We start from the raw sequence: 20,646 nt of genomic DNA on the forward strand, positions 1-20,646 counted from the left end.
TTCCACCACATCCCAATGGTGCTGTAGTGGATTGAGATCTGGTGCCTATGGAAGTGATTTGACTACAGTAAATTCAAGGTTACTTTCAAGAAACCAGTTTGATAGGATCTGAGTGTTATCCTACTGGAAGCAGCCATCAGAAGACCAGTATACTGTGGTCCTAAAAGGGATGGAAATGGGGAGTGGTGTCCTGCTACTGCGGCCAATCTTCTTCAAGGTTTGATATGAACGCTCAAATTTGTAACATAAAAACTGCTGCTTAGTTCTTGTAACCTCCTTTAGAGAAAAAAAAATTCATCTCTGAGAAATGCAAAGTTTCCAATATAGGTGCGCTGCTCAATTTGAGCTTCAGCAGGTCCTCTCTTGCCTGAAGGCACTGGGTTGCTGTCACGTGACTGGTTGATGAGATATTTTTAACCTGCGTACCTAACAAAGCAGCTGGTAAGCATGTGCTTTGTTAGCATGTTACAAATCAGCCCCTGCTTGCCAATAACCAAACACAATGTATATGAAATTGGAAAAATATAATATGTAAAATATGAAAAATGTTTAATGGAATAAACTAATATGTTTACAAGTGAATAATCAATAAAGTCTTCCCATGTCTTCTTGCCAGGGTTTATTTGTAAAATGTACAGAATAACTTGCCTACAAAATAGAAATGTTTGACAAATGAAAAGGCAAAGTCAGTACATGTCACATGCCCTACACCACCTGCTACACACTGACTATAATCACAGAGATCAAATCATATTCACATTCAACCCCCTTGCACCCCGACTCCATTTGATTTTGATGCTGATCCTCATCAGATGGGGCTTCAGTGAGAGAGACACTCTTGTGCACTCACATGGTGGCAAATCCTAGTCCCAGCAGCTGGAAAATTCCAATAATCCTGGATTTTTGCATCACTCAGCATATTACACACAAGGAAGTGAGCCACTGATATCAGAAACTTTGTATTCTTGACTGTGATCTTCATCTGCTCCTTTTCTAATTGTCCTGGAAACTGGCCTTTCTCTTCTCCACAAAGGCAGTCATGCCTTCTTTACGGTCATCCTGTAGGGAAGGGAAAAAAACAAAACAAAAGTAGATCATGGATTGATTATTAAAATCTGACTCCACTGTTTTCACTTAATCCCATATTAGTTCTTCTACTCACCGTTGCAAATGTAGCATGGAATAAGCGCTTTTCCAAGCGATTCCCCTCAGCCAGAGTCAGCTCAAAAGCTGCCGTCACACAGAAGATGAGTCAGATAAAACATCCAACATATTCAGCTCAGTCGGTTTTAGAATATTTAGCCTTTTAAAATGTGCATACCTGCGTTAACAGCCTCTTTAGCCATAGCAGACACGAGTTTGGAGTTGGCAGCGATCTTCTCTCCACATTTTACGGCTTCAGACACCAGCTGGTCCACGGGATAAACTTTACTCACCAAACCTAAGGAACACAAAGATACACAGTTGAGAACAATAAATATAAGAAGTCAGTTTGACACACTATTCATGTCACATTTTGTTTAAAAGCAGACTCTGTGCAGTTTAGCTTTGCTGTTATCCAGGTGCAGAACTATTCAGTACCTTCCTGTATGTAAAAGTACCAGAACCACAATCTAAAAATAATCTTTTTAAGAAAAGGTTGTTTATATAAAGCAGAAACTTGAAGAACCTTAAGCGCCTTTGCAGTGCTCTTTGTCATTACCTGATTGCTTTGCCTCTTGAGCACCAATCCTGTCCCCTGTTAGTACCATTTCCATCGCCAGGGATTTGCCCACAGCACGTGTCAGCCTCTGGGTGCCACCCGACCCTACAGGCAGAGAGAAGTTAAGGTGTCAATAAACCCGCCTCAGTGATGTCATCACACAGATACAGTCATTTATACTTGTTAAGGTGCAAAAAGCCACTGCAGTATTCTCCTACGCAATAGGTGTTGCCACTCAGACAATATTGCGTCATACACGCTGATAAGGAAGAGAAGAAGTCAAAACCAGAAGCCTTTGTCGAGTTTCTTCCACAAATTCAAACAATTTTCAATTTTCAAACAATTCCATCATCTTTCTCTATGTGTCAGTATGTCTCTGAGTTTCTGTGCAGGATTCTCATTAAAACGGCACAGCAGGCCAATGCGCCATAAAGATTGTGTCTCGCGACACAGGATGTCATGTGAAAACTGTCACATGCGACCTACAACTTAAGTGACACGATGAGCAGAAAAGCTTTACAATCGACTGCTCAAAAAGCCAGCCTCTAGTAAAGAGGTGCAGTTTAATAGAAAAGTACAGTAATCCATAAATTAGACTTTACCAGGAATGGTCCCCAGCAGGATTTCTGGTTGGCCAAACTGAGCCTTCTCCCCGGCGTAGATAATGTCACACATCATTGCAAGCTCGCACCCTCCACCGAGCTGAAAGAGCAGAATGCACGTATAAAAACACCAAAGCAGGAGCTGTTTGGATGATACAACTGAACATATTACTTCTGTTGTCCTTAGTTTTAACAATGATGACCCTCTACAGTGTGACATCCACTTTCTGAGCCTCGAAACTGTCCTGCAAAGAGCCCAACCAGGAACGCTCGGATTTTTGAAGAATTAAAAATGGCTACCAACCCAACCTGATCCCCCACTTATCGACAGTAACAAGCCTACATGAAAACCCCAGATGTCAAAACAAGCAAAGAAAAAAAACAAAAAACAAAACTTGAAACCTACAGCAAATCCATTGACAGCTGCTATCACAGGCTTCTTCACCGTGGACACTCTGTTCCAGTGAGCCAGGAAGTTTCCACCGTAACACTCCTGGAATGTTCGATTCTGCATCTCTTTAATGTCTGCTCCAGCTGCAAAAAAGTCCACACCAAACTCAAGTTCACTTAAACAGTTTTACGTGCCTTCAAAAAGGAGGAAATCTGCAAATACAAGGACAGAAAAAAGTCCTCACCAGCAAAGGCCTTTTCGCTGCCAGTGATGACGACAGCGCCGACGTCTCCATCAGCTTCAAACGCATCCAGCGCCTGTCCCACCTCCTTCATCAGCCCGTCGCACAGAGCATTGAGAGCCTTAGGTCGGTTCAGCTGAATGAAACCCACGTTTTTCTTCTCGCCTCGCTTTTCCACCAAAATATGCTCATAGTTACCACCTGCATGAAGAGAAAATTCAACATTAACGAAAAAAAAAAAACTTCCAATGTAACTTACTGTCCTCATTTTATTTTTTAATATTTTATTTTGAAAGTATTTTATAATAATACAGCAAAAAAAAAAAACAAGGCAAGATAAAAGCTTTAATGTCTGATCTGACTACCCTGGACATTTAATTCCTCACTGATAAAACACTGATTTCAAAAGTCAAGGTCGATTATTCAAGAAACAGTTAAGGATTAACACCAACAGCCTAGTAGTATGGCTTCAGACAGTGAGCAAAGTTACAGCATTTATTTGTATTAAATGTTCAAATTACTCTGCACCTTTAACCTGGTATTTAGAGCTAGAGTCTCATTAAATTGAGGCTCACGTCTTTCAGGACAGACACAAAGAAGTACCAGAAGATTTTGATCCACCATGCAATACCAAATGGAGAGCATGCGATTGGCAATAATTTAATTTTTCAGCATACCAAGGACATGGATTGGCTTCCCCAGAGCTTAAGCCTCTGTATTATTGAAACAGTGTGGGATTATCTCGACAGGGAACAGAGCAAAAAATGGAACAACATCCAGCTTTGAATGTCCTTCAAAAAGCCTGGAGAACTCTTCCTGAAGACTACTTAAAGAAATGATAGTAAAGCTGCCCTGAAGAACAAATGTGATCACACCAAATATTGAATATGCAGTATAAATTGTTTTCTCCTACTTGTATGTTTCAACAGATTGCTCACTGTGTTGTGTAATTCAAAAAATGGCTCTCTTCTTGTGTGAGCCAAACTCCACCAGGTCACATAAACTTCAAACAAAATCATCAGAAAATAAATGTAAAAAACAAACAACCCCCCTCCCCCAAAACAATAGTAGCACCACTAATAATAATAATAATAATAATAATAATAATAAATTGCACAGACTAAACGGTCAGCACCTGGAAGATGCCACGTTCAAATTACCTTTGCAAACCGCACACAACACAACATTGACAAAAGTGGGGACTTTTTCACACTGTTAAGCTCCGCAAACAAAGACTTTGCGATGCAAAAACACCATCGACAACACATAAACTGTTGCCCTAAACGTGAAGCCGTCGCACAGACAGTGACGCAGGTTTTTGACATTGTAGCAGCTGTTGGTGCAGCTGCAACAAACTGACCCCTGCAGACACGGTGGCGCTTAAACCACAAACACACAAAAACACCTGAGCTGTAGAGGCGGGCTGCGGATAGCACGGCCGGGGCAGCTTGGTAGGGCTTCAGCAGCGAAGCAGCACTTCGGCAGAGGAAGGCCATGACAGCAGGATGGACGTCAGATAAGTTGCTTCGGGAGCAGCTAGCAGCTCTCGCTCGCCTCCTGTTGGTTCTTATTTGTTGGTGTTGTCCGTGAACGAGCACGTGACAGAAACTCGCGCTACCGCCACCTGCTGTCTGCGGAGGTGAAATACTTTTCCTTCTACATACGTGATGAAATATCCCTGTCCTCTCCACCATCTTCCTGTTTTTGCACTAAATTCATATATTATTATAAGTCAAACATAAGGCTAGAATAGAATACGCCTGACAAAGACGCCAATCCGCCCACTGGATGGTTTTGCACTATATGAAGGAGGGCATAGATTTTTGACTTTTAACTGTATTTTAAAAAAGAAAGACCTAATTTTCAAGACAATATGCAACGAGAAGCTTTTCTGTAATTTTACACATGTATTTATTCGTTCTGACATATTTCTTTAATTTACTACAGTAGCTTTTCATATAGAAAAGCTTATAATAATCACATAGTAAAACCGAGACCTGCTGTTAAACTTCTTTTGCTTACAGCCTATTTATTTGAATTGATATGTATTTAAACGTATCTACAGAAAGGGGAAGGTCGCTAGTTCGGTCAATTTAAGATTAAAAGTGAGCCCTGTGTGGCCAACGATGTAAAATGAGTTCATGATACAGATATACCTTTTCATATATACAGAGGAAATACACCGGTTTAATTACTTTCTACATAAATAAGATCGCGAAATCATTTTTAAAAAACTAATTAAAAAAAACATTGAATCTAAACTGATATTATAAAATGCCTATGAAGAATTATTGAAGTCAGCATAGCAATATTTGATGCTCAGATGTTTCTGTGAGCGTGCTGCGCGCTCTCGCATCCTTCAGATGGAACAAGCCTGCGCCGTACACGACAATCCCCTCCATCTTTCCTCCGAGTACCAACCCATTAACGGGCTTAACAACACCAGGGAATAAAGGTAAGTCTGTTTTGATGTAGCGTGTAACCTGGGTGTATAAATCCAATATATAATTATGATTTTTTTTTTAAAATCGATGATCAGGCTGTAACATGAAAGTGCTAATTTATGAGAATGTACAAGACAATCAAATAGGATGCGTTGTCGATGCATTTGTATGCATATATATGACAATTTTGTATAAAAGGACAAGTTTTAAGATATGGAACATATATTGTCGAAGAAATTTTTTTTAATCTTTGAAAACAGTGGCCCAGTTTCCTGCTAGCATTTCAAACGATGGCCTATTGCTACCAACAAACACGCCATATTATTATTATTATTTTTTGCCTTTTATTTATAACCCTCCATTTTATGAATATTATTGCATGTAGTCTCACTGCAGGCTGAGACCCAAATGCAATTTTTTTTGCTTAGCATATTTCTGTTTAAACTGTTCCACTCTAATGGAGAGGGGAGTGATGTGCAACAGAAGCACTGAGCATTAAATGGACACATCAATTTTTGGGGGGTCAGTAACATAGACAGTGCTGTCTATGCTCATTAGCTGGTATTTCTTTAAACACATTGTCTCACACAAACATATGGTGGTTTTCTAATTTTATGCAAAAATAATCAGTGCACAGAAGTCATTAAACTAATGACATACAGCTGTTTCCTCAAAAGCTGTGGGACTGGAAATAAAAATAGGAACCCTTCACACTCCCAGCAAATTTATGGAACTGCATATACATTTTTATGACAGTCGGGATGCTACATTTTTATGATGGAATGACTCTAAAGCATACATCTTTAATGACTTTGAAAAGCAAGAATCGGGTGCAAACGTCTGAATTTATTTTTTCTAATCTGCTTTCTCTAATCCACACAGTTCCAATATCTATCTATACACACACACACACACACACACACACACACACACACACACACACACACATACATACATACATACACATATATATATATATGTATATATATATATATATATATATATATATATATATATATATATATATATATATATATATATATATACACATACATATACATATATATATATATATGTATATGTATGTGTATATGTATATATATATGTATATGTATGTATGTGTATATGTATATATATGTGTATATGTATGTGTGTATATATATATATATATATATATATATATATATATATATACACATACATATATATATATATATATATATATATATATATATATATATATATATATATATATATATATATATATATACACATACATATATATATAGGGGGGAGAGAGAGAGAGACCTTTGTATGTCTTTTAGCTTAATGAGGTCAAGATTGACTACAACTGATAGAGTCTCTTTGCCACCATAAAAAGGATTTGTTTGACACTTAGTGGATTGTCCAATACTTAGAACAATGGGTAAGGCTAAAAAACTCAGTAAGGATCTAAGGAGAACTGTAGATTTACACAAGTAAGGAAGGTGTCTTAGAGCTATTTGTATAAAGAAAAAAAGCCTGCCAATTCTAAGATCATCTGTTCAAATGTAAGTATAACTTATTCAGATATGTCAGCACTTTGCCATGGTTTGGTAGAAGACCCACACTGTCTAATGAGAGGAAATTGGTTAGGGTGTTCAGGGAAAATCAACGAACCACCAAAGCTCAAGCCTGCCATGAAGTGGAAACTGCTAGATCACCAGTGTCACTGTCCACAGTGAAACGACATTGTCATGGACTGAGATGGTGCCGACCAAGAACGAAGCCCCTTTGAGCTTGACTGAAATTTTTCGCTGCCCACATCAACAAGTCAAATGTCTTCTGACAAAAAGGTTTATGGTCAGACAAGAGAAAGATTGACATTTGGTCACAATGACAAGAGGTATGTTTGGAGGACTAAAGATGTGTCTTTCAAACCTAAGGACACTGTACGAGCTGTCAAGCATGGTGGTGGTAGCATCATGCTGTGGGGCTGTTTTGCTGCCAGCAGCACTGGTACATTGCACAAAGTGGATGAAGTAATGAAGAAACTGTTTTTGTAATGGATACAGCCGGCTAACATTACGTTTCTGGAATGACCTTCCCAAAGCCTTGACCTCAACCCTTTTTTTGAAGTTTGCCAATTCTTCTAACAAGAGTGGTCAAATATGTAGCCATGATTATACCAGAATCTTGTTAATGGCTACCAAAAGCATCTGGTTGAGGTGCAACTTGCTAAGGTTTATTTAACAAAATATTAGTGGGTATGTATGCACATATTGTATGTATCATTTTGACCCTGTGTGGATGAAAGTAAATTCAAAATCAGCTAAAACTTGTGCACCCAATTCTTCATTTTTAACCTCCTAAGTCCCAAACTCTTCCATGGCATGCGTTTTTAATTTCTCTTTGATATTTGGGCTGATTGGGACCTGATGAATGTAAAACCAAAGTATTACCAGATTTATTTTCCCTTATTTTTGTTTCTAAGATAAATGAGAGCCACATATGAGGATATTCATTTAAAATTTCAATATAACAGTTGCAGTATAATGTTCGTGTAAGTGGATATCAGGCCCTTGTAGAGCAAGATTTAGTATTTTGGTCTAAATAACCCAAAATGTGATGTCCACATATGTGGACGCCAGGTCCTAGGAGGTTAAAGTCATGAAAGATGTATGCTGTATGATCACCGTGGTCTAGAAAAAGAGCAGCCCAAAGAAATCATTAAAAGACCCACATTACCATGATGACTGTATATGCAAACTTAAAACTATGCAAATTGACAAATACTTCCTATATATTTGCACAACAGACAAAATATTTTAAGTCTTATTTGACCACTGCATCAAAGGAAGGTTTAAGATGTGCCATCGTGTCCTCTTCCTGTACAGATGTCTGGGATGAACCAGGTGGTTGCAACATGCTGGACTTGCCTCCTGCTCTCTGCCTTCCTGTTTGAGCCCACGCTGTGTAAAGGCGGACGTGGAGGGTCCAGGGGCTCCTCTCGAGGGTCACCCTCCCGCAGCTCCACAGCAGGGACCTACAGGGGAGGAGGCGCTTACGGCGGGACCCGCTCTCGTTTCAGGGTGGCCGGCCGGACGTCACCGGTGAGGGTGGCAAGTGCAGCAGCAGCAGGGGCAGCAGTGGCGTTAACGGCAGATAAATGGTACGCATCTGCCTACCGACGCGGCAACACAGACAACTCTGAGGAAGAGCTGGATTACTACAACAGGACCAATTACTTTGATGCTCTAATGTCAGGTTCTACTCAAAATGGATCTTTTTTCTCTAAAGTAGTTTCTGTCATTATCACAATGTTTTCTCCTAAATATGGACTCTTGATGGACAGTATACTGTAGGTATTTGGGTGATTTGTAGGATACATTTGTGATTGGATCTAGAACCGAAGTTCCATCCAGGTTATGATTATAATGCAGAGGACTGACTGGAACCTGCACGGGTAAGACCAGTTAGAGCGGCCACACAGGAGCAGAACAAAACAATGACAAAAGCATCACTGTACTGTACTTTTTACAGTTTTTCCAACCGGCAAACAACAGGCTGCGTTACCAGCTTAGTATTCATGGGGACATTTCACCTCTCAGACTTCATCTCTGCATATATAACAGAACTACTGTCAATTTCCACCCCTAAAGCTTAAATCTTAGTATTTCACTGAAGAACATATCAGCAAAATGCCAATGACTCTTCAGAGTCTAACCGAGCTGCTTTCTGCCAATTTTAACTACTGCCAAATTTAAAAAATATATACTTTTAATAATATGCACAAAATAAAAAGTGACTTGTACTGCAGCTCTGTACAAATGAGAGAATCTGTGTTTAAAAGCAGACCGGTGTATTAATATAAAGTTTGGACTTGCTGCAGTTCATTTAAAATATGGCAGTACAGATTATCAGCTACTTTATAACATTTATTAAGTTGAAAGGAACCTGGCACCAGCATTTTCTCACCCCTGAAATCAAACAGTATTAGTAATTTTTCTCTGAAATATGGACTTATTTATTTTACAGAGGAAAATACGTGTTTTTGTTCAGCTTCCAAACTCAACCAATGAAACACATTTAATTTCGTTCTTTATACAATAATTTAAATAACAGAATAAGTAAGAGTGCTGTGCTTTGGGACAGCTAGTTTTCCACAATCGTCTTCGCATTCTGAATAGTTCACTGTTTTCTAATAACACCTGAAATTCATCTGAGATCTGTGATCATGACATGGATGAGAGGCAAACCTACCGCTGCTCTCAAAAGCGACCGGTGTCTCTGGAAGGCTTTCACGGTGTTTACATCTTCCAAAAAAAAAAAAAAATTTATCTACCTACAAAAGACACTCAGGAGCAACAGACTGTTCCACATTTACAAGTGCACTCTATTATATGCTACACTGATGTACATAATAATTAAAGAGTTTGTTATCACTGTCTTTATGCCAATAAATATCCTGTTTACACCACCCTGGATATCTGTCTCATGTATCCTACAAGCAAAACTGAGAATGACTATTTAATAAATGTCTTTTATTTACAAGTCATACAGGAGTCTGGTGACTTTTTGCATTATCCACAAGCCCAAAAAACTGCACCATGTCAGTGCAGACACAGACTAATATGCTCTTGAAGAAATCCAGAAACAGTTTTTAGTTATCGTCGGTAAAATGACTCGGGTCAGTCGAGCATTACTTGACCCAGCTCTCCTTTCCTGAAGGCTCTTATGAAATCATATGCTGCTGCTGTGTAGTTTGGTATTGTGATGGTAACATTTCCTGAAAGAGACAAGGAAAAAAAGGGATTGAACCGTTAAAAGAGAAAAGTGCAACAAACCATGAGGATTGCCCGTGAATTCAATTCAATTCAATTCAATTCAATTTTATTTATATAGCGCCAAATCACAACAAAAGTCGCCTCAAGGCGCTTCATAGATACAGAGAAAAACCCAACAATCATATGACCCCCTATGAGCAAGCACTTTGGCGACAGTGGGAAGGAAAAACTCCCTTTTAACAGGAAGAAACCTCCGGCAGAACCAGGCTCAGGGAGGGGCGGCCATCTGCTGCGACCGGTTGGGGTGAGAGAAGGAAGACAGGAAAGAAGACATGCTGTGGAAGAGAGACAGAGGTTAATAACAGATATGATTCAATGCAGAGGGGTCTGTTAATACATAGTGAGTGAGAAAGGTGACTGGAAAGGAAAAACTCAATGCATCATGGGAATCCCCCGGCAGCCTAAGTCTATTGCAGCATAACTAAGGGAGGATTCAGGGTCACCTGGTCCAGCCCTAACTATATGCTTTAGCAAAAAGGAAAGTTTTAAGCCTAATCTTAAAAGTAGAGATAGTGTCTGTCTCCCGAATCCAAACTGGAAGCTGGTTCCACAGAAGAGGGGCCTGAAAACTGAAGGCTCTCCCTCCCATTCTACTTTTAAATACTCTAGGAACAACAAGAAGGCCTGCAGAGCGAGAGCAAAGTGCTCTAATAGGGTGATATGGTACTACAAGGTCATTAAGATAAGATGGGGCCTGATTATTTAAGACCTTGTATGTGAGGAGCAGGATTTTGAATTCAATTCTGGATTTAACAGGAAGCCAATGAAGGGAAGCCAAAACAGGAGAAATATGCTCTCTCTTTCTAGTCCCTGTCAGGACTCTTGCTGCAGCATTTTGGATTAGCTGAAGGCTTTTCAGCGAGTTTTTTGGACATCCTGATAATAATGAATTGCAGTAGTCCAGCCTGGAAGTAATAAATGCATGAACTAGTTTTTCAGCGTCACTCTGAGACAGGATATTTCTAATTTTAGAGATGTTGCGCAAATGGAAGAAAGCAGTCTTACATATTTGTTTAATATGTGCGTTGAAGGACATGTCCTGGTCAAAAATGACTCCAAGGCAAGTAGTTCAAAAAAGGTACTGCAGTAGGTTAAACTGCTGATTAAAGCAAATATATGATCATCCAGTCACTTGATGCATTTAAGCATGCAGACATGATCAAGACCACTTACCAAAGTTCAAACTGAGAATGAACATGGCCACACGGCCATCTCCAAGGTTTACAGAGAATGGCCAGAAAAAGGGAAAATAGTGAGTGGCAGTTCTTTGGGTGAAAATGCTTTTGTTGATGCCAGAGAAGAATGGTCAGGCTGCTTTGAGCTGACAGGAAGGCAGCAGTAACTCAAGGAATGTTGAACACACATCACATGAAATGTTGAAGCAGATGGGCTACAGTTGCAGAAGACCACGCGGTGACCCACAGTCTTCAGATCTTGACCCAGTAATAGTAACTAAGGAAATGGCCAGTTGCATATAAGCAGTCACTTTTATTTTTTAGGAATAGTAAGATTTTTTTCTTTACTTTACTTTTAAATATATATAAAAAATATCTATTTAAAGCTCCTGCCTGCAGACTTTTTTTTTTTTTATCCCCATTTCAAGCCTTCATGCTAAACTACAAAGCTTGCTTGCAACACAGACAAGGCAGTGGCATCAATTTTGTTCCCAGTCAAAAAGCAAATAAATAAAACCAAATCACTGATAAATAAATCATTAATTACACTGTACAGAGCAGTTGTATGCATAGGATGAGCAGTGTCTTACCCACTCCAGTAATCGCTTTGACCCGCTGAGTTTTTCCAAGTTTTACAGCAATGCGTTTGAGGACATGCTGGATGTCGTCACTAGGCTCTTGGAGATCATATTTGTCCACATAACTGCACACAAACACATCTTTACAGTAAACATTCAAGAGAAAGCTAAATAAAAAAAATAAAAAATGCACATGAACACAAAATAGGAGAAAGAAAAATTCCACCTGAACTTTCCTAGCCTGTTCAGAGAATAGAGTAAGTAGTCAGCAATGATGTCTTCACCCACTAAATGGTCCAGTATAGTTCCTGGAGAAAAACAGATTTTCAAATCATTCTGTATAAACAAGAAATCCAACTATTTGGAAAAAAATAATTTTATCATATATACAAACTGACAATAATTATGTTAGGGAGAAAAAAAATCTGCATACCACATAAGGCCAGCTTCATGCCTGTTTCAACACTCTCAATTTTAGGAGGCAAGACTCCAGGTGTGTCTAACAGGTACATTATGGGTCGCTCACACACCTGAGGACAGCAGCAGTTATAAATACTGGATGGTTGATCAGACCATCAAAACACAAACAAAGGCAAACGCATTCTCCACACACACCTGAATTTTAGTTAGGACCGCTTTGGTTATTCCTGGTTCCCCACCTACTCGAGATGCACGACCTGAAATTAGTGTACAAGTGCAACACTCGTTAATGAGGAGGTGAAAGTTATACTGAAATCTTCAAATCAATCCACAACTTTTCTGCATTTACCCTTTTTTAGATTTGTTCTTCTCAACGAGTTAATAAGAGACGACTTCCCAACATTGGGCACTCCAATCACCATCAGGCAGTAATTTGTAATCTGAAAGTTTAACACGTTAATGTGGTTGCATTTTAAATAAAATCAATGAAGTAGGAAAATGTAACATTCAAAGAAAACTAATTTCTTCAACATAGAAGACACTGGTGAGCAATTTGCTTCCATATTTGTAGCTTAAAGACTAAGATAGCCAATAAGGAGGGACGTGTCATTATTTAATAGGCAAAACTCACAGCATGGTGAGGATATGAGTGCAATTTCTATAGTTTTGTGGCACTTTTTCTGGACATACCTCATATCTTGTGCAAGAAATTGAATTTGAGGTTGTATAGAAGCAGTGAGGATATATGTTCTCTGCCACAGAGCACTAAAACAATATAGTTTAACCGTCCAGACTGAATGTACCTCCTCTCGGTTAAAGCGTGGTTTGCTTGCAATAATATCCATCACCTTTGGCACCAGCTAAAGAAAAGAAGACAGAATTAGTTTGCACATCTGTGCTCATAACTTTTGCAACTTTTTTAGCTGTGTAGGAAATGGCTGCAAACAGTAAAATGTTTTTCTACCTTTTTGATGTTGTGGTCTCTCTGCTTTAAGCAGTCTGTGAAGAGAACATGTGTCATCCCTTCTTTTTCTAGCTTCTTCAGGATTCTCTGCAGAGTAAATGTAGCTGTAGTACAGTAAAATGCTGCTGACATGCGACTCTGCCAAAGCTGCTGCAAGAATTTGTACCTGCTTGTTGGACAGATCAGCGAGGTCCATCTTGTTGAGAATTAGCAAATGTGGTTTGGCACTCAGTGTGTCCTGAAACACCGGGTTTCTTCCAGAGAATGGGATGTTTTTAAAGTTAAGGATTAACATCACAGGGCTCCCGCAGTTTTAAATTATCACCTGACCACATGCTATTTTTGAAATTCAGAACACACGTGGAGTACTTAGTAGAGGACTAGAAACACCTGTCTTGCTCAGGTGGTAAACAAGCTCTGAACTAAACTAAACCACTTTCTACATAATTTAGTTGTTATCTTGCCAAAATCTTGCATAGATAAATATATTTTTTTTTAAAATCAGCTCATGTGCATCTCCCAGATCAGTTCACAGTGATGCACCTTCTATTTTCACAACTATGCACCATGTTTATTGGCATAATAGTGAAAACTCTCTGTCTCTCCTGTAGCTCTTTCTTTAAGTAAAGTTTAAAAGGTTACTCCGAATCACAAACCAATGTGCTTTTTTCTTTCCTGTTTTATTTTCCTGCCGTGCCTTAAAAAAGTCGCTTCTACAATGAAAATGTTAACATGGTGCATAGAGTACCTTTTGCACAAAATGTTCTTATTCTTAAGAGTTTCTCTTAAGGATTAAAAAGGGTGATAAAATCCATATACACTGTTAATGTTTATATCAATTTGCTCTTTTTTCTTATGTGACCTTGTCTGCTGTCCTTCAATATATTTAAGAAAATCAAAAATAGAAAAAAACTCACTACCTATATACACCATTTTTCCCCATTTCAAAGTCAAAGCTTAATTGTTGTCAAAGCTATGTTGTCTATAAAATAATTTGTTTTTAAGAGTGTATAGATTATCTATACATATAATCATAACCCATCATATCCGCTGATGTTGCAGAGGTACTTTAGGTAGAGGTAAGGGCTTTTTATAAATAAAAATATTCAGGCTTAAAATTAAAATTACACCAATATAAAAGATTTTTCACCCTAAAAATATGCCAAAATCTCTCATCGATTATTAAGGTATTGGTTAACAAAATAACACGGAATAATGTCCAAATATCAACAATAAAAGCTATGACAGCTGGCATCATGCAGCACCCTCCAGAAAATACGGTTTTTATTGGAATTTTGATACAATTAAATACACCACTGTTTGTTTTTTATTTAAAAGATGATACTGTTTTATGGTGTAATATAATAAAAAGGATATTCTGGCATCGTGTATTTCTATGATGCAGTCCACACTCTTCAGGTTGGCTCTCATCTGTTTTAGTCCTACAAAGAACAAATTATTTCAGCAACTATGTGACCAAGAAATGACCTCGAACACCAGATTACCCGCATTTTCAAAAGCACCATAAACCACACTTTAGAGCCAATGTAAAGCCGAAGCTGTCACCTTTAGCCATGTGTCCGGGGAACCAGTGAGCCACTTCCCGTCCGCCAAAGTCGAAAACGGTTCTGAACCTGTCGACATGACGGAGTGCCTGGTACAGTTTCATGCTATTTACCCAAATATATATCCACCGTCCTTCATTTGCTTTAAGAGAACACTTACTTTGACTCAACTGCATGCACTAAACAGACATGTGTCTCACTGTTTACATCCCGACTCGAATCTGCCGTCAAGCTTTTTTTGTTCCGGTGTTGTGCCAAAAAGTGATTGTCTGCCAGAAACTGATTGCCGTCCGCGGGAGCGCGCGCAGCTGCTTAAAGCTGCAGCGCGCGGATTACTTGCGTTGCCAGCTACTTCCGTGCAACTGATATAACGTGGGGGGAAAAACCCAAACACATTTATGCCTTTGTTATTAGGCAAAGGTATGCATTTATGGAGCTTTAACGTTTCTTGTAACCGAATTATGACACTTATCAGAAGGTTGCTTTCAGTGTGTAGCGGAGTCACGAATGACTACACGCATCACGATGGAATAATTAATGCCTACAGGTTTAGTATGTCTACTCTCGTTGTTCATATTTGTTATAAGACTGTCGAATAGTAGTTGAAACAATAAAGACCTATTGTACCAGTATCACCATGACTCTTTCTTGTTTGTTCAGAATAACGACTGAGAACATGGCATTTTAGCGCTACCAAAAAGTGATTGTGGCCTATAACTTGTCACTGAAACAATATTTCGGCTTCAAACTTGTTGGATATATTCCAGAGGGGTTACATGTGATATATTATATCCCCAAAACTCTCCAAGAACTGCTGAATAACTTGTACAGGAACAATAAAACTGATAATATGCCATTTTCGACCTGCCAAAAAGTGATTGTGGACTATAACTTGTCACTGAAACAATATTTCGGCTTCAAACTTGGCGGATGTCATTCAGAAGGGTCATATGTCAAATATTACATCTCAAACAGTCCCTTAGAACTGCTGGATAACCTGTAAAGGAACATTAACATTGATAATATGCCATTTTCAGCCTGCCAAAAAGTGATTGTGGCCTATATCTTGTCACTGAAACAATGTTTCTGCTTCAAACTTGGTGGATGTCATTCAGAAGGGTCCTATGTGACATATTATATCTCAAACACTCTCCAAGAACTGCTGAAAAACTTTTAAAATAACATTAATACCGATAATATGTCATTTTCAACCTGCCAAAAAGTGATTGTGGCCTATATCTTGTCAATGAAATACTATTTCTGCTTCAAACTTGCTGCATGTCATTCTGAAGGGTCCTATGTAACATATTATATCTCAATTAGTCCCTTAGAACTGCTGAATAACCATTAAGGGAACGATAAAACTGATAATATGCAATTTCCAACCTGCCAAAAAGTGATTGCCGCCTATATCTTGTCACTGAAAAAATGTTTCTGCTTCAAAATTGTTGGGTATCATCCAAAAGGGTTACATGTGACACATTATATCTCAAACAGTCTCTAAGGACTGTTGAATAACTATTAAAGGATCATTAATACCCATAATATGCCATTTTCGACCTGCCAAAAAGTGATTGTAGACTATAACTTGTCACTGAAATACTATTTCTGCTTCAAACTTGGTGGATGTCATTCAGAAAGGTCATATGTCAAATATTACATCTCAAACAGTCCCTCAGAACTGCTAAATTACCATTAAGGGAACAATAAAACTGACAATATGCAATTTTCAACCTACCAAAAAGTGATTGTGGCCTATATCTTGTCACTGAAACAATATTTCTGCTTCAAACTTGTTGGGTATCATCCAAAGGGATGATATGTGGCACATCATATCCCAAACAGTCTCTAAGAAATACTGAATAACTTTTAAAGGAACATTAACATTGATAATATGCCATTTTCAGCCTGCCAAAAAGTGATTGCTGCCTATAACTTGTCACTGAAACAATATTTCTGCTTCAAACTTGTTGGGTATCATCCAAAAGGATGATATGTGGCACAGCATATCCCAAACAGTCTCTAAGAAATGCTGAATAACTTTTAAAGGATCATTAATACCCATAATATGCCATTTTCAACCTGTTCAATTTGTTTATTAATTCATTAATTTATGTTCGTGTTGCTGTGTGTGTTTCTGTGTTGTTCACAACATTAGAGTTCAGCTTTGATTGCAATTTGTTTGTAGGATGATTCAATTATTTTGTGTTTCCTAACATTTTAGTATAGTTACTGTATGCAAAGAATTAATATATATGTTGTTCCATGGTTTACTGGTGTTGAGCTTCTGCTATACCCCCTGTTTCTGGTCTATTTGTTAGTTTAGTTTAACTGGTGGTTTCTTCTTTAATTGGATGTAATTGTTATTTGTTTTTGGTTTTCGTTTCAATTAATAAGTGCTGTATTGGAATGACATTTTTATTACCGTTTGTTTTGTCTTTCCTATTACTTGGTGTTCCTAATGTGTTTAAGCAGATCTCCTCCCACCTGTTTCCATTTGGCCATTATCCTTTTTTTGTATTATTTTTGAATTACAACATTTTTTAAATTTGACGTTTTATGCACAGGTTGAAAATGACATATTATCGGTATTAATGTTCTTTTAAAAGTTATTCAGCAGTTCTTGGAGAGTGTTTGGGATATAATATATCATATGTAACCCTTCTGGATCGTATCCAACAAGTTTGAAGCAGAAATATTGTTTCAGTGACAAGTTATAGTCCACAATCACTTTTTGGCAGCTTGAAAATGGCATATTATCAGTGTTATTGTTCTTGTACAAGTTATTCAGCAGTTCTAAGGGACTGTTTGAGATATAATATTTGACATATGACCCATCTGAATGACATGCAGCAAGTTTGAAGCAGAAATAGTATTTCAGTGACAAGATATAGGCGGCAATCACTTTTTGGCAGGCTGAAAATGGCATCCTTTAAAAGTTATTCAGCATTTCTTAGAGACTGTTTGGGATATGCTGTGCCACATATCATCCTTTTGGATGATACCCAACAAGTTTGAAGCAGAAATATTGTTTCAGTGACAAGTTATAGGCAGCAATCACTTTTTGGCAGGCTGAAAATGGCATATTATCAATGTTAATGTTCCTTTAAAAGTTATTCAGCATTTCTTAGAGACTGTTTGGGATATGATGTGCCACATATCATCCCTTTGGATGATACCCAACAAGTTTGAAGCAGAAATATTGTTTCAGTGACAAGATATAGGCCACAATCACTTTTTGGTAGGTTGAAAATTGCATATTGTCAGTTTTATTGTTCCCTTAATGGTAATTTAGCAGTTCTGAGGGACTGTTTGAGATGTAATATTTGACATATGACCCTTCTGAATGACATCCACCAAGTTTGAAGCAGAAATAGTATTTCAGTGACAAGTTATAGTCTACAATCACTTTTTGGCAGGTCGAAAATGGCATATTATGGGTATTAATGATCCTTTAATAGTTATTCAACAGTCCTTAGAGACTGTTTGAGATATAATGTGTCACATGTAACCCTTTTGGATGATACCCAACAAGTTTGATGCAGAAATATTGTTTCAGTGACAAGATATAGTCCACAATCACTTTTTGGCAGGTTGAAAATAACATATTATCGGTATTAATGTTCTTTTAAAAGTTATTCAGCAGTTCTTGGAGAGTGTTTGGGACATAATATATATCACATGTAACCCTTCTGGATGATATCCAACAATTTTGAAAAAAACTACGATGACCTGGATGACTGAGAACCTTCACAGACAGGTTGGAAATTGCATATTATCAGTTTTATTGTTCCCTTAATGGTTATTCAGCAGTTCTAACGGACTGTTTGAGATATAATATGTCACATAGGACCCTTCAGAATGACATGCAGCAAGTTTGAAGCAGAAATAGTATTTCATTGACAAGATATAGGCCACAATCACTTTTTGGCAGGTTGAAAATGACATATTATCGGTATTAATGTTATTTTAAAAGTTTTTCAGCAGTTCTTGGAGAGTGTTTGAGATATAATATGTCACATAGGACCCTTCTGAATGACATCCACCAAGTTTGAAGCAGAAACATTGTTTCAGTGACAAGATATAGGCCACAATCACTTTTTGGCAGGCTGAAAATGGCATATTATCAATGTTAATGTTCCTTTACAGGTTATTCAGCATTTCTAAGGGACTGTTTGAGATGTAATATTTGACATATGACCCTTCTGAATGACATCCGCCAAGTTTGAAGCAGAAATATTGTTTCAGTGACAAGTTATAGTCCACAATCACTTTTTGGCAGCTTGAAAATGGCATATTATCAGTTTTATTGTTCCTGTACAAGTTATTCAGCAGTTCTTGGAGAGTTTTTGGGATATAATATATCACATGTAACCCCTCTGGAATATATCCAACAAGTTTGAAGCCGAAATATTGTTTCAGTGACAAGTTATAGGCCACAATCACTTTTTGGTAGCGCTAAAATGCCATGTTCTCAGTCGTTATTCTGAACAAACAAGAAAGAGTCATGGTGATACTGGTACAATAGGTCTTTATTGTTTCAACTACTATTCGACAGTCTTATAACAAATATGAACAACGAGAGTAGACATACTAAACCTGTAGGCATTAATTATTCCATCGTGATGCGTGTAGTCATTCGTGACTCCGCTACACACTGAAAGCAACCTTCTGATAAGCGTCATAATTCGGTTACAAGAAACGTTAAAGCTCCATAAATGCATACCTTTGCCTAATAACAAAGGCATAAATGTGTTTGGGTTTTTTCCCCCCACGTTGTATCAGTTGCACGGAAGTAGCTGGCAACGCAAGTAATCCGGGCGCTGCGGCTTTAAGCAGCTGCGCGCGCTCCCGCGGACGGCAATCAGTTTCTGGCAGACACACCGGCATGAAGACGACTTCTTCTACTTTTTTCAGGTTCGTATAAGTTGCTACCGCCCCCTGCAGGAACACCTGAGCTGGGCAGAAAATCTTCCGTGTCATTGAATAAAAACTGATGACGGTGTCAAAGATGGTGGTAGGGAGATTATTTCAAGGGGAAGCCTTTAAAAACCCTATTTTGGTACAGACTTTTAGGCTATATTTCATTCTCCCAACAAATCACATATCCACATTTATATACAATTTCTTTATAAAATTTTGCAAGTTTACGCACCTTAACAATATTCTTAGTATTAAACAACTTCTCCATCTTATAAACATTTGGTCTCAACCTAAAATACACAGGCAGACATGTTTGTTTTTGCAACTTAAAATGACTAAATTCAAACAAGTAATGAGAGTCATCTCCAAGTTTCCCTAATCTACAAAGTCCACATAAACATTTGGTACATATAACTCCATACAATCTACCCATAATGACTGGGAACACCGCATCTAAACCTTTTCCAGATAACACAAAATAGAAACTACACAAATTTTATTCCAGTTTGATCTCTTGTTGAAATATTCTGTAATTTATTGGAAAAAATTGGAATTCCAAAATTATTAAACATTTTGGAATTCCAATTTTGTCTCAGAATATCAGATATACTCATCTCAGTAAGTGGTCTTATAGCTATCATTCACCACTCTGGTATGTTCTCATAAATAATAAAATCCTGTATATTGAAATGCTTGCTTTAAGATTCAATTAATGAAATGTCTTCATGGTCCCACGCCTCTGGTAAGAGCAACTGGTTAAATAACTGTAACTGAGTTTCAACAGATAATCCCAGATCTCTAGCTTTAGTTAACAA

The 20,646-nt window shown here is 37.9% G+C and overlaps 3 protein-coding genes across 4 annotated transcripts; 1 reads left to right on the top strand and 2 right to left on the bottom strand.

The window, feature by feature from the left end:
• Window positions 1-602: 602 nt before the first annotated feature.
• echs1 (enoyl CoA hydratase, short chain, 1, mitochondrial) lies at window positions 603-4,522 on the bottom strand. Its single transcript, XM_082556460.1, has 8 exons — window positions 4,342-4,522; window positions 2,940-3,137; window positions 2,711-2,838; window positions 2,305-2,404; window positions 1,703-1,807; window positions 1,322-1,441; window positions 1,163-1,230; window positions 603-1,059 (listed from the first exon to the last, which is right to left on the bottom strand). The coding sequence occupies exons 1-8, from the start codon at window positions 4,430-4,432 to the stop codon at window positions 994-996; spliced, it is 876 nt and encodes a 291-aa protein (XP_082412586.1). The 5' UTR covers window positions 4,433-4,522; the 3' UTR covers window positions 603-993.
• Window positions 4,502-9,783, top strand: sprn (shadow of prion protein). 2 transcript variants are annotated; one of them, XM_082556463.1, is made up of 3 exons: window positions 4,502-4,575; window positions 5,300-5,391; window positions 8,257-9,783. In XM_082556463.1, exon 3 carries the CDS (start codon window positions 8,257-8,259, stop codon window positions 8,722-8,724), a length of 468 nt encoding a protein of 155 aa, XP_082412589.1. In that variant the 5' UTR covers window positions 4,502-4,575; window positions 5,300-5,391; the 3' UTR covers window positions 8,725-9,783. The 2 variants fall into 2 exon arrangements, with proteins under 2 accessions (XP_082412589.1, XP_082412588.1); XM_082556462.1 differs by lacking the exon at window positions 4,502-4,575 and having other exon boundaries at window positions 5,227-5,391.
• Window positions 9,784-9,886: 103 nt separating this feature from the next.
• On the bottom strand, window positions 9,887-15,205 carry mtg1 (mitochondrial ribosome-associated GTPase 1). The gene is made up of 11 exons (XM_082556461.1): window positions 14,910-15,205; window positions 14,719-14,785; window positions 13,510-13,612; window positions 13,344-13,430; window positions 13,183-13,239; window positions 12,729-12,819; window positions 12,575-12,636; window positions 12,393-12,489; window positions 12,186-12,267; window positions 11,972-12,084; window positions 9,887-10,148 (listed from the first exon to the last, which is right to left on the bottom strand). Exons 1-11 carry the CDS (start codon window positions 15,082-15,084, stop codon window positions 10,051-10,053), a joined length of 1,032 nt encoding a protein of 343 aa, XP_082412587.1. The 5' UTR covers window positions 15,085-15,205; the 3' UTR covers window positions 9,887-10,050.
• Between the last annotated feature and the right edge of the window lie 5,441 nt (window positions 15,206-20,646).

Source organism: Aulonocara stuartgranti, assembly GCF_965226115.1.
Source record: "Aulonocara stuartgranti genome assembly, chromosome: 13".
Taxonomy (NCBI): Eukaryota; Metazoa; Chordata; class Actinopteri; order Cichliformes; family Cichlidae; genus Aulonocara; species Aulonocara stuartgranti.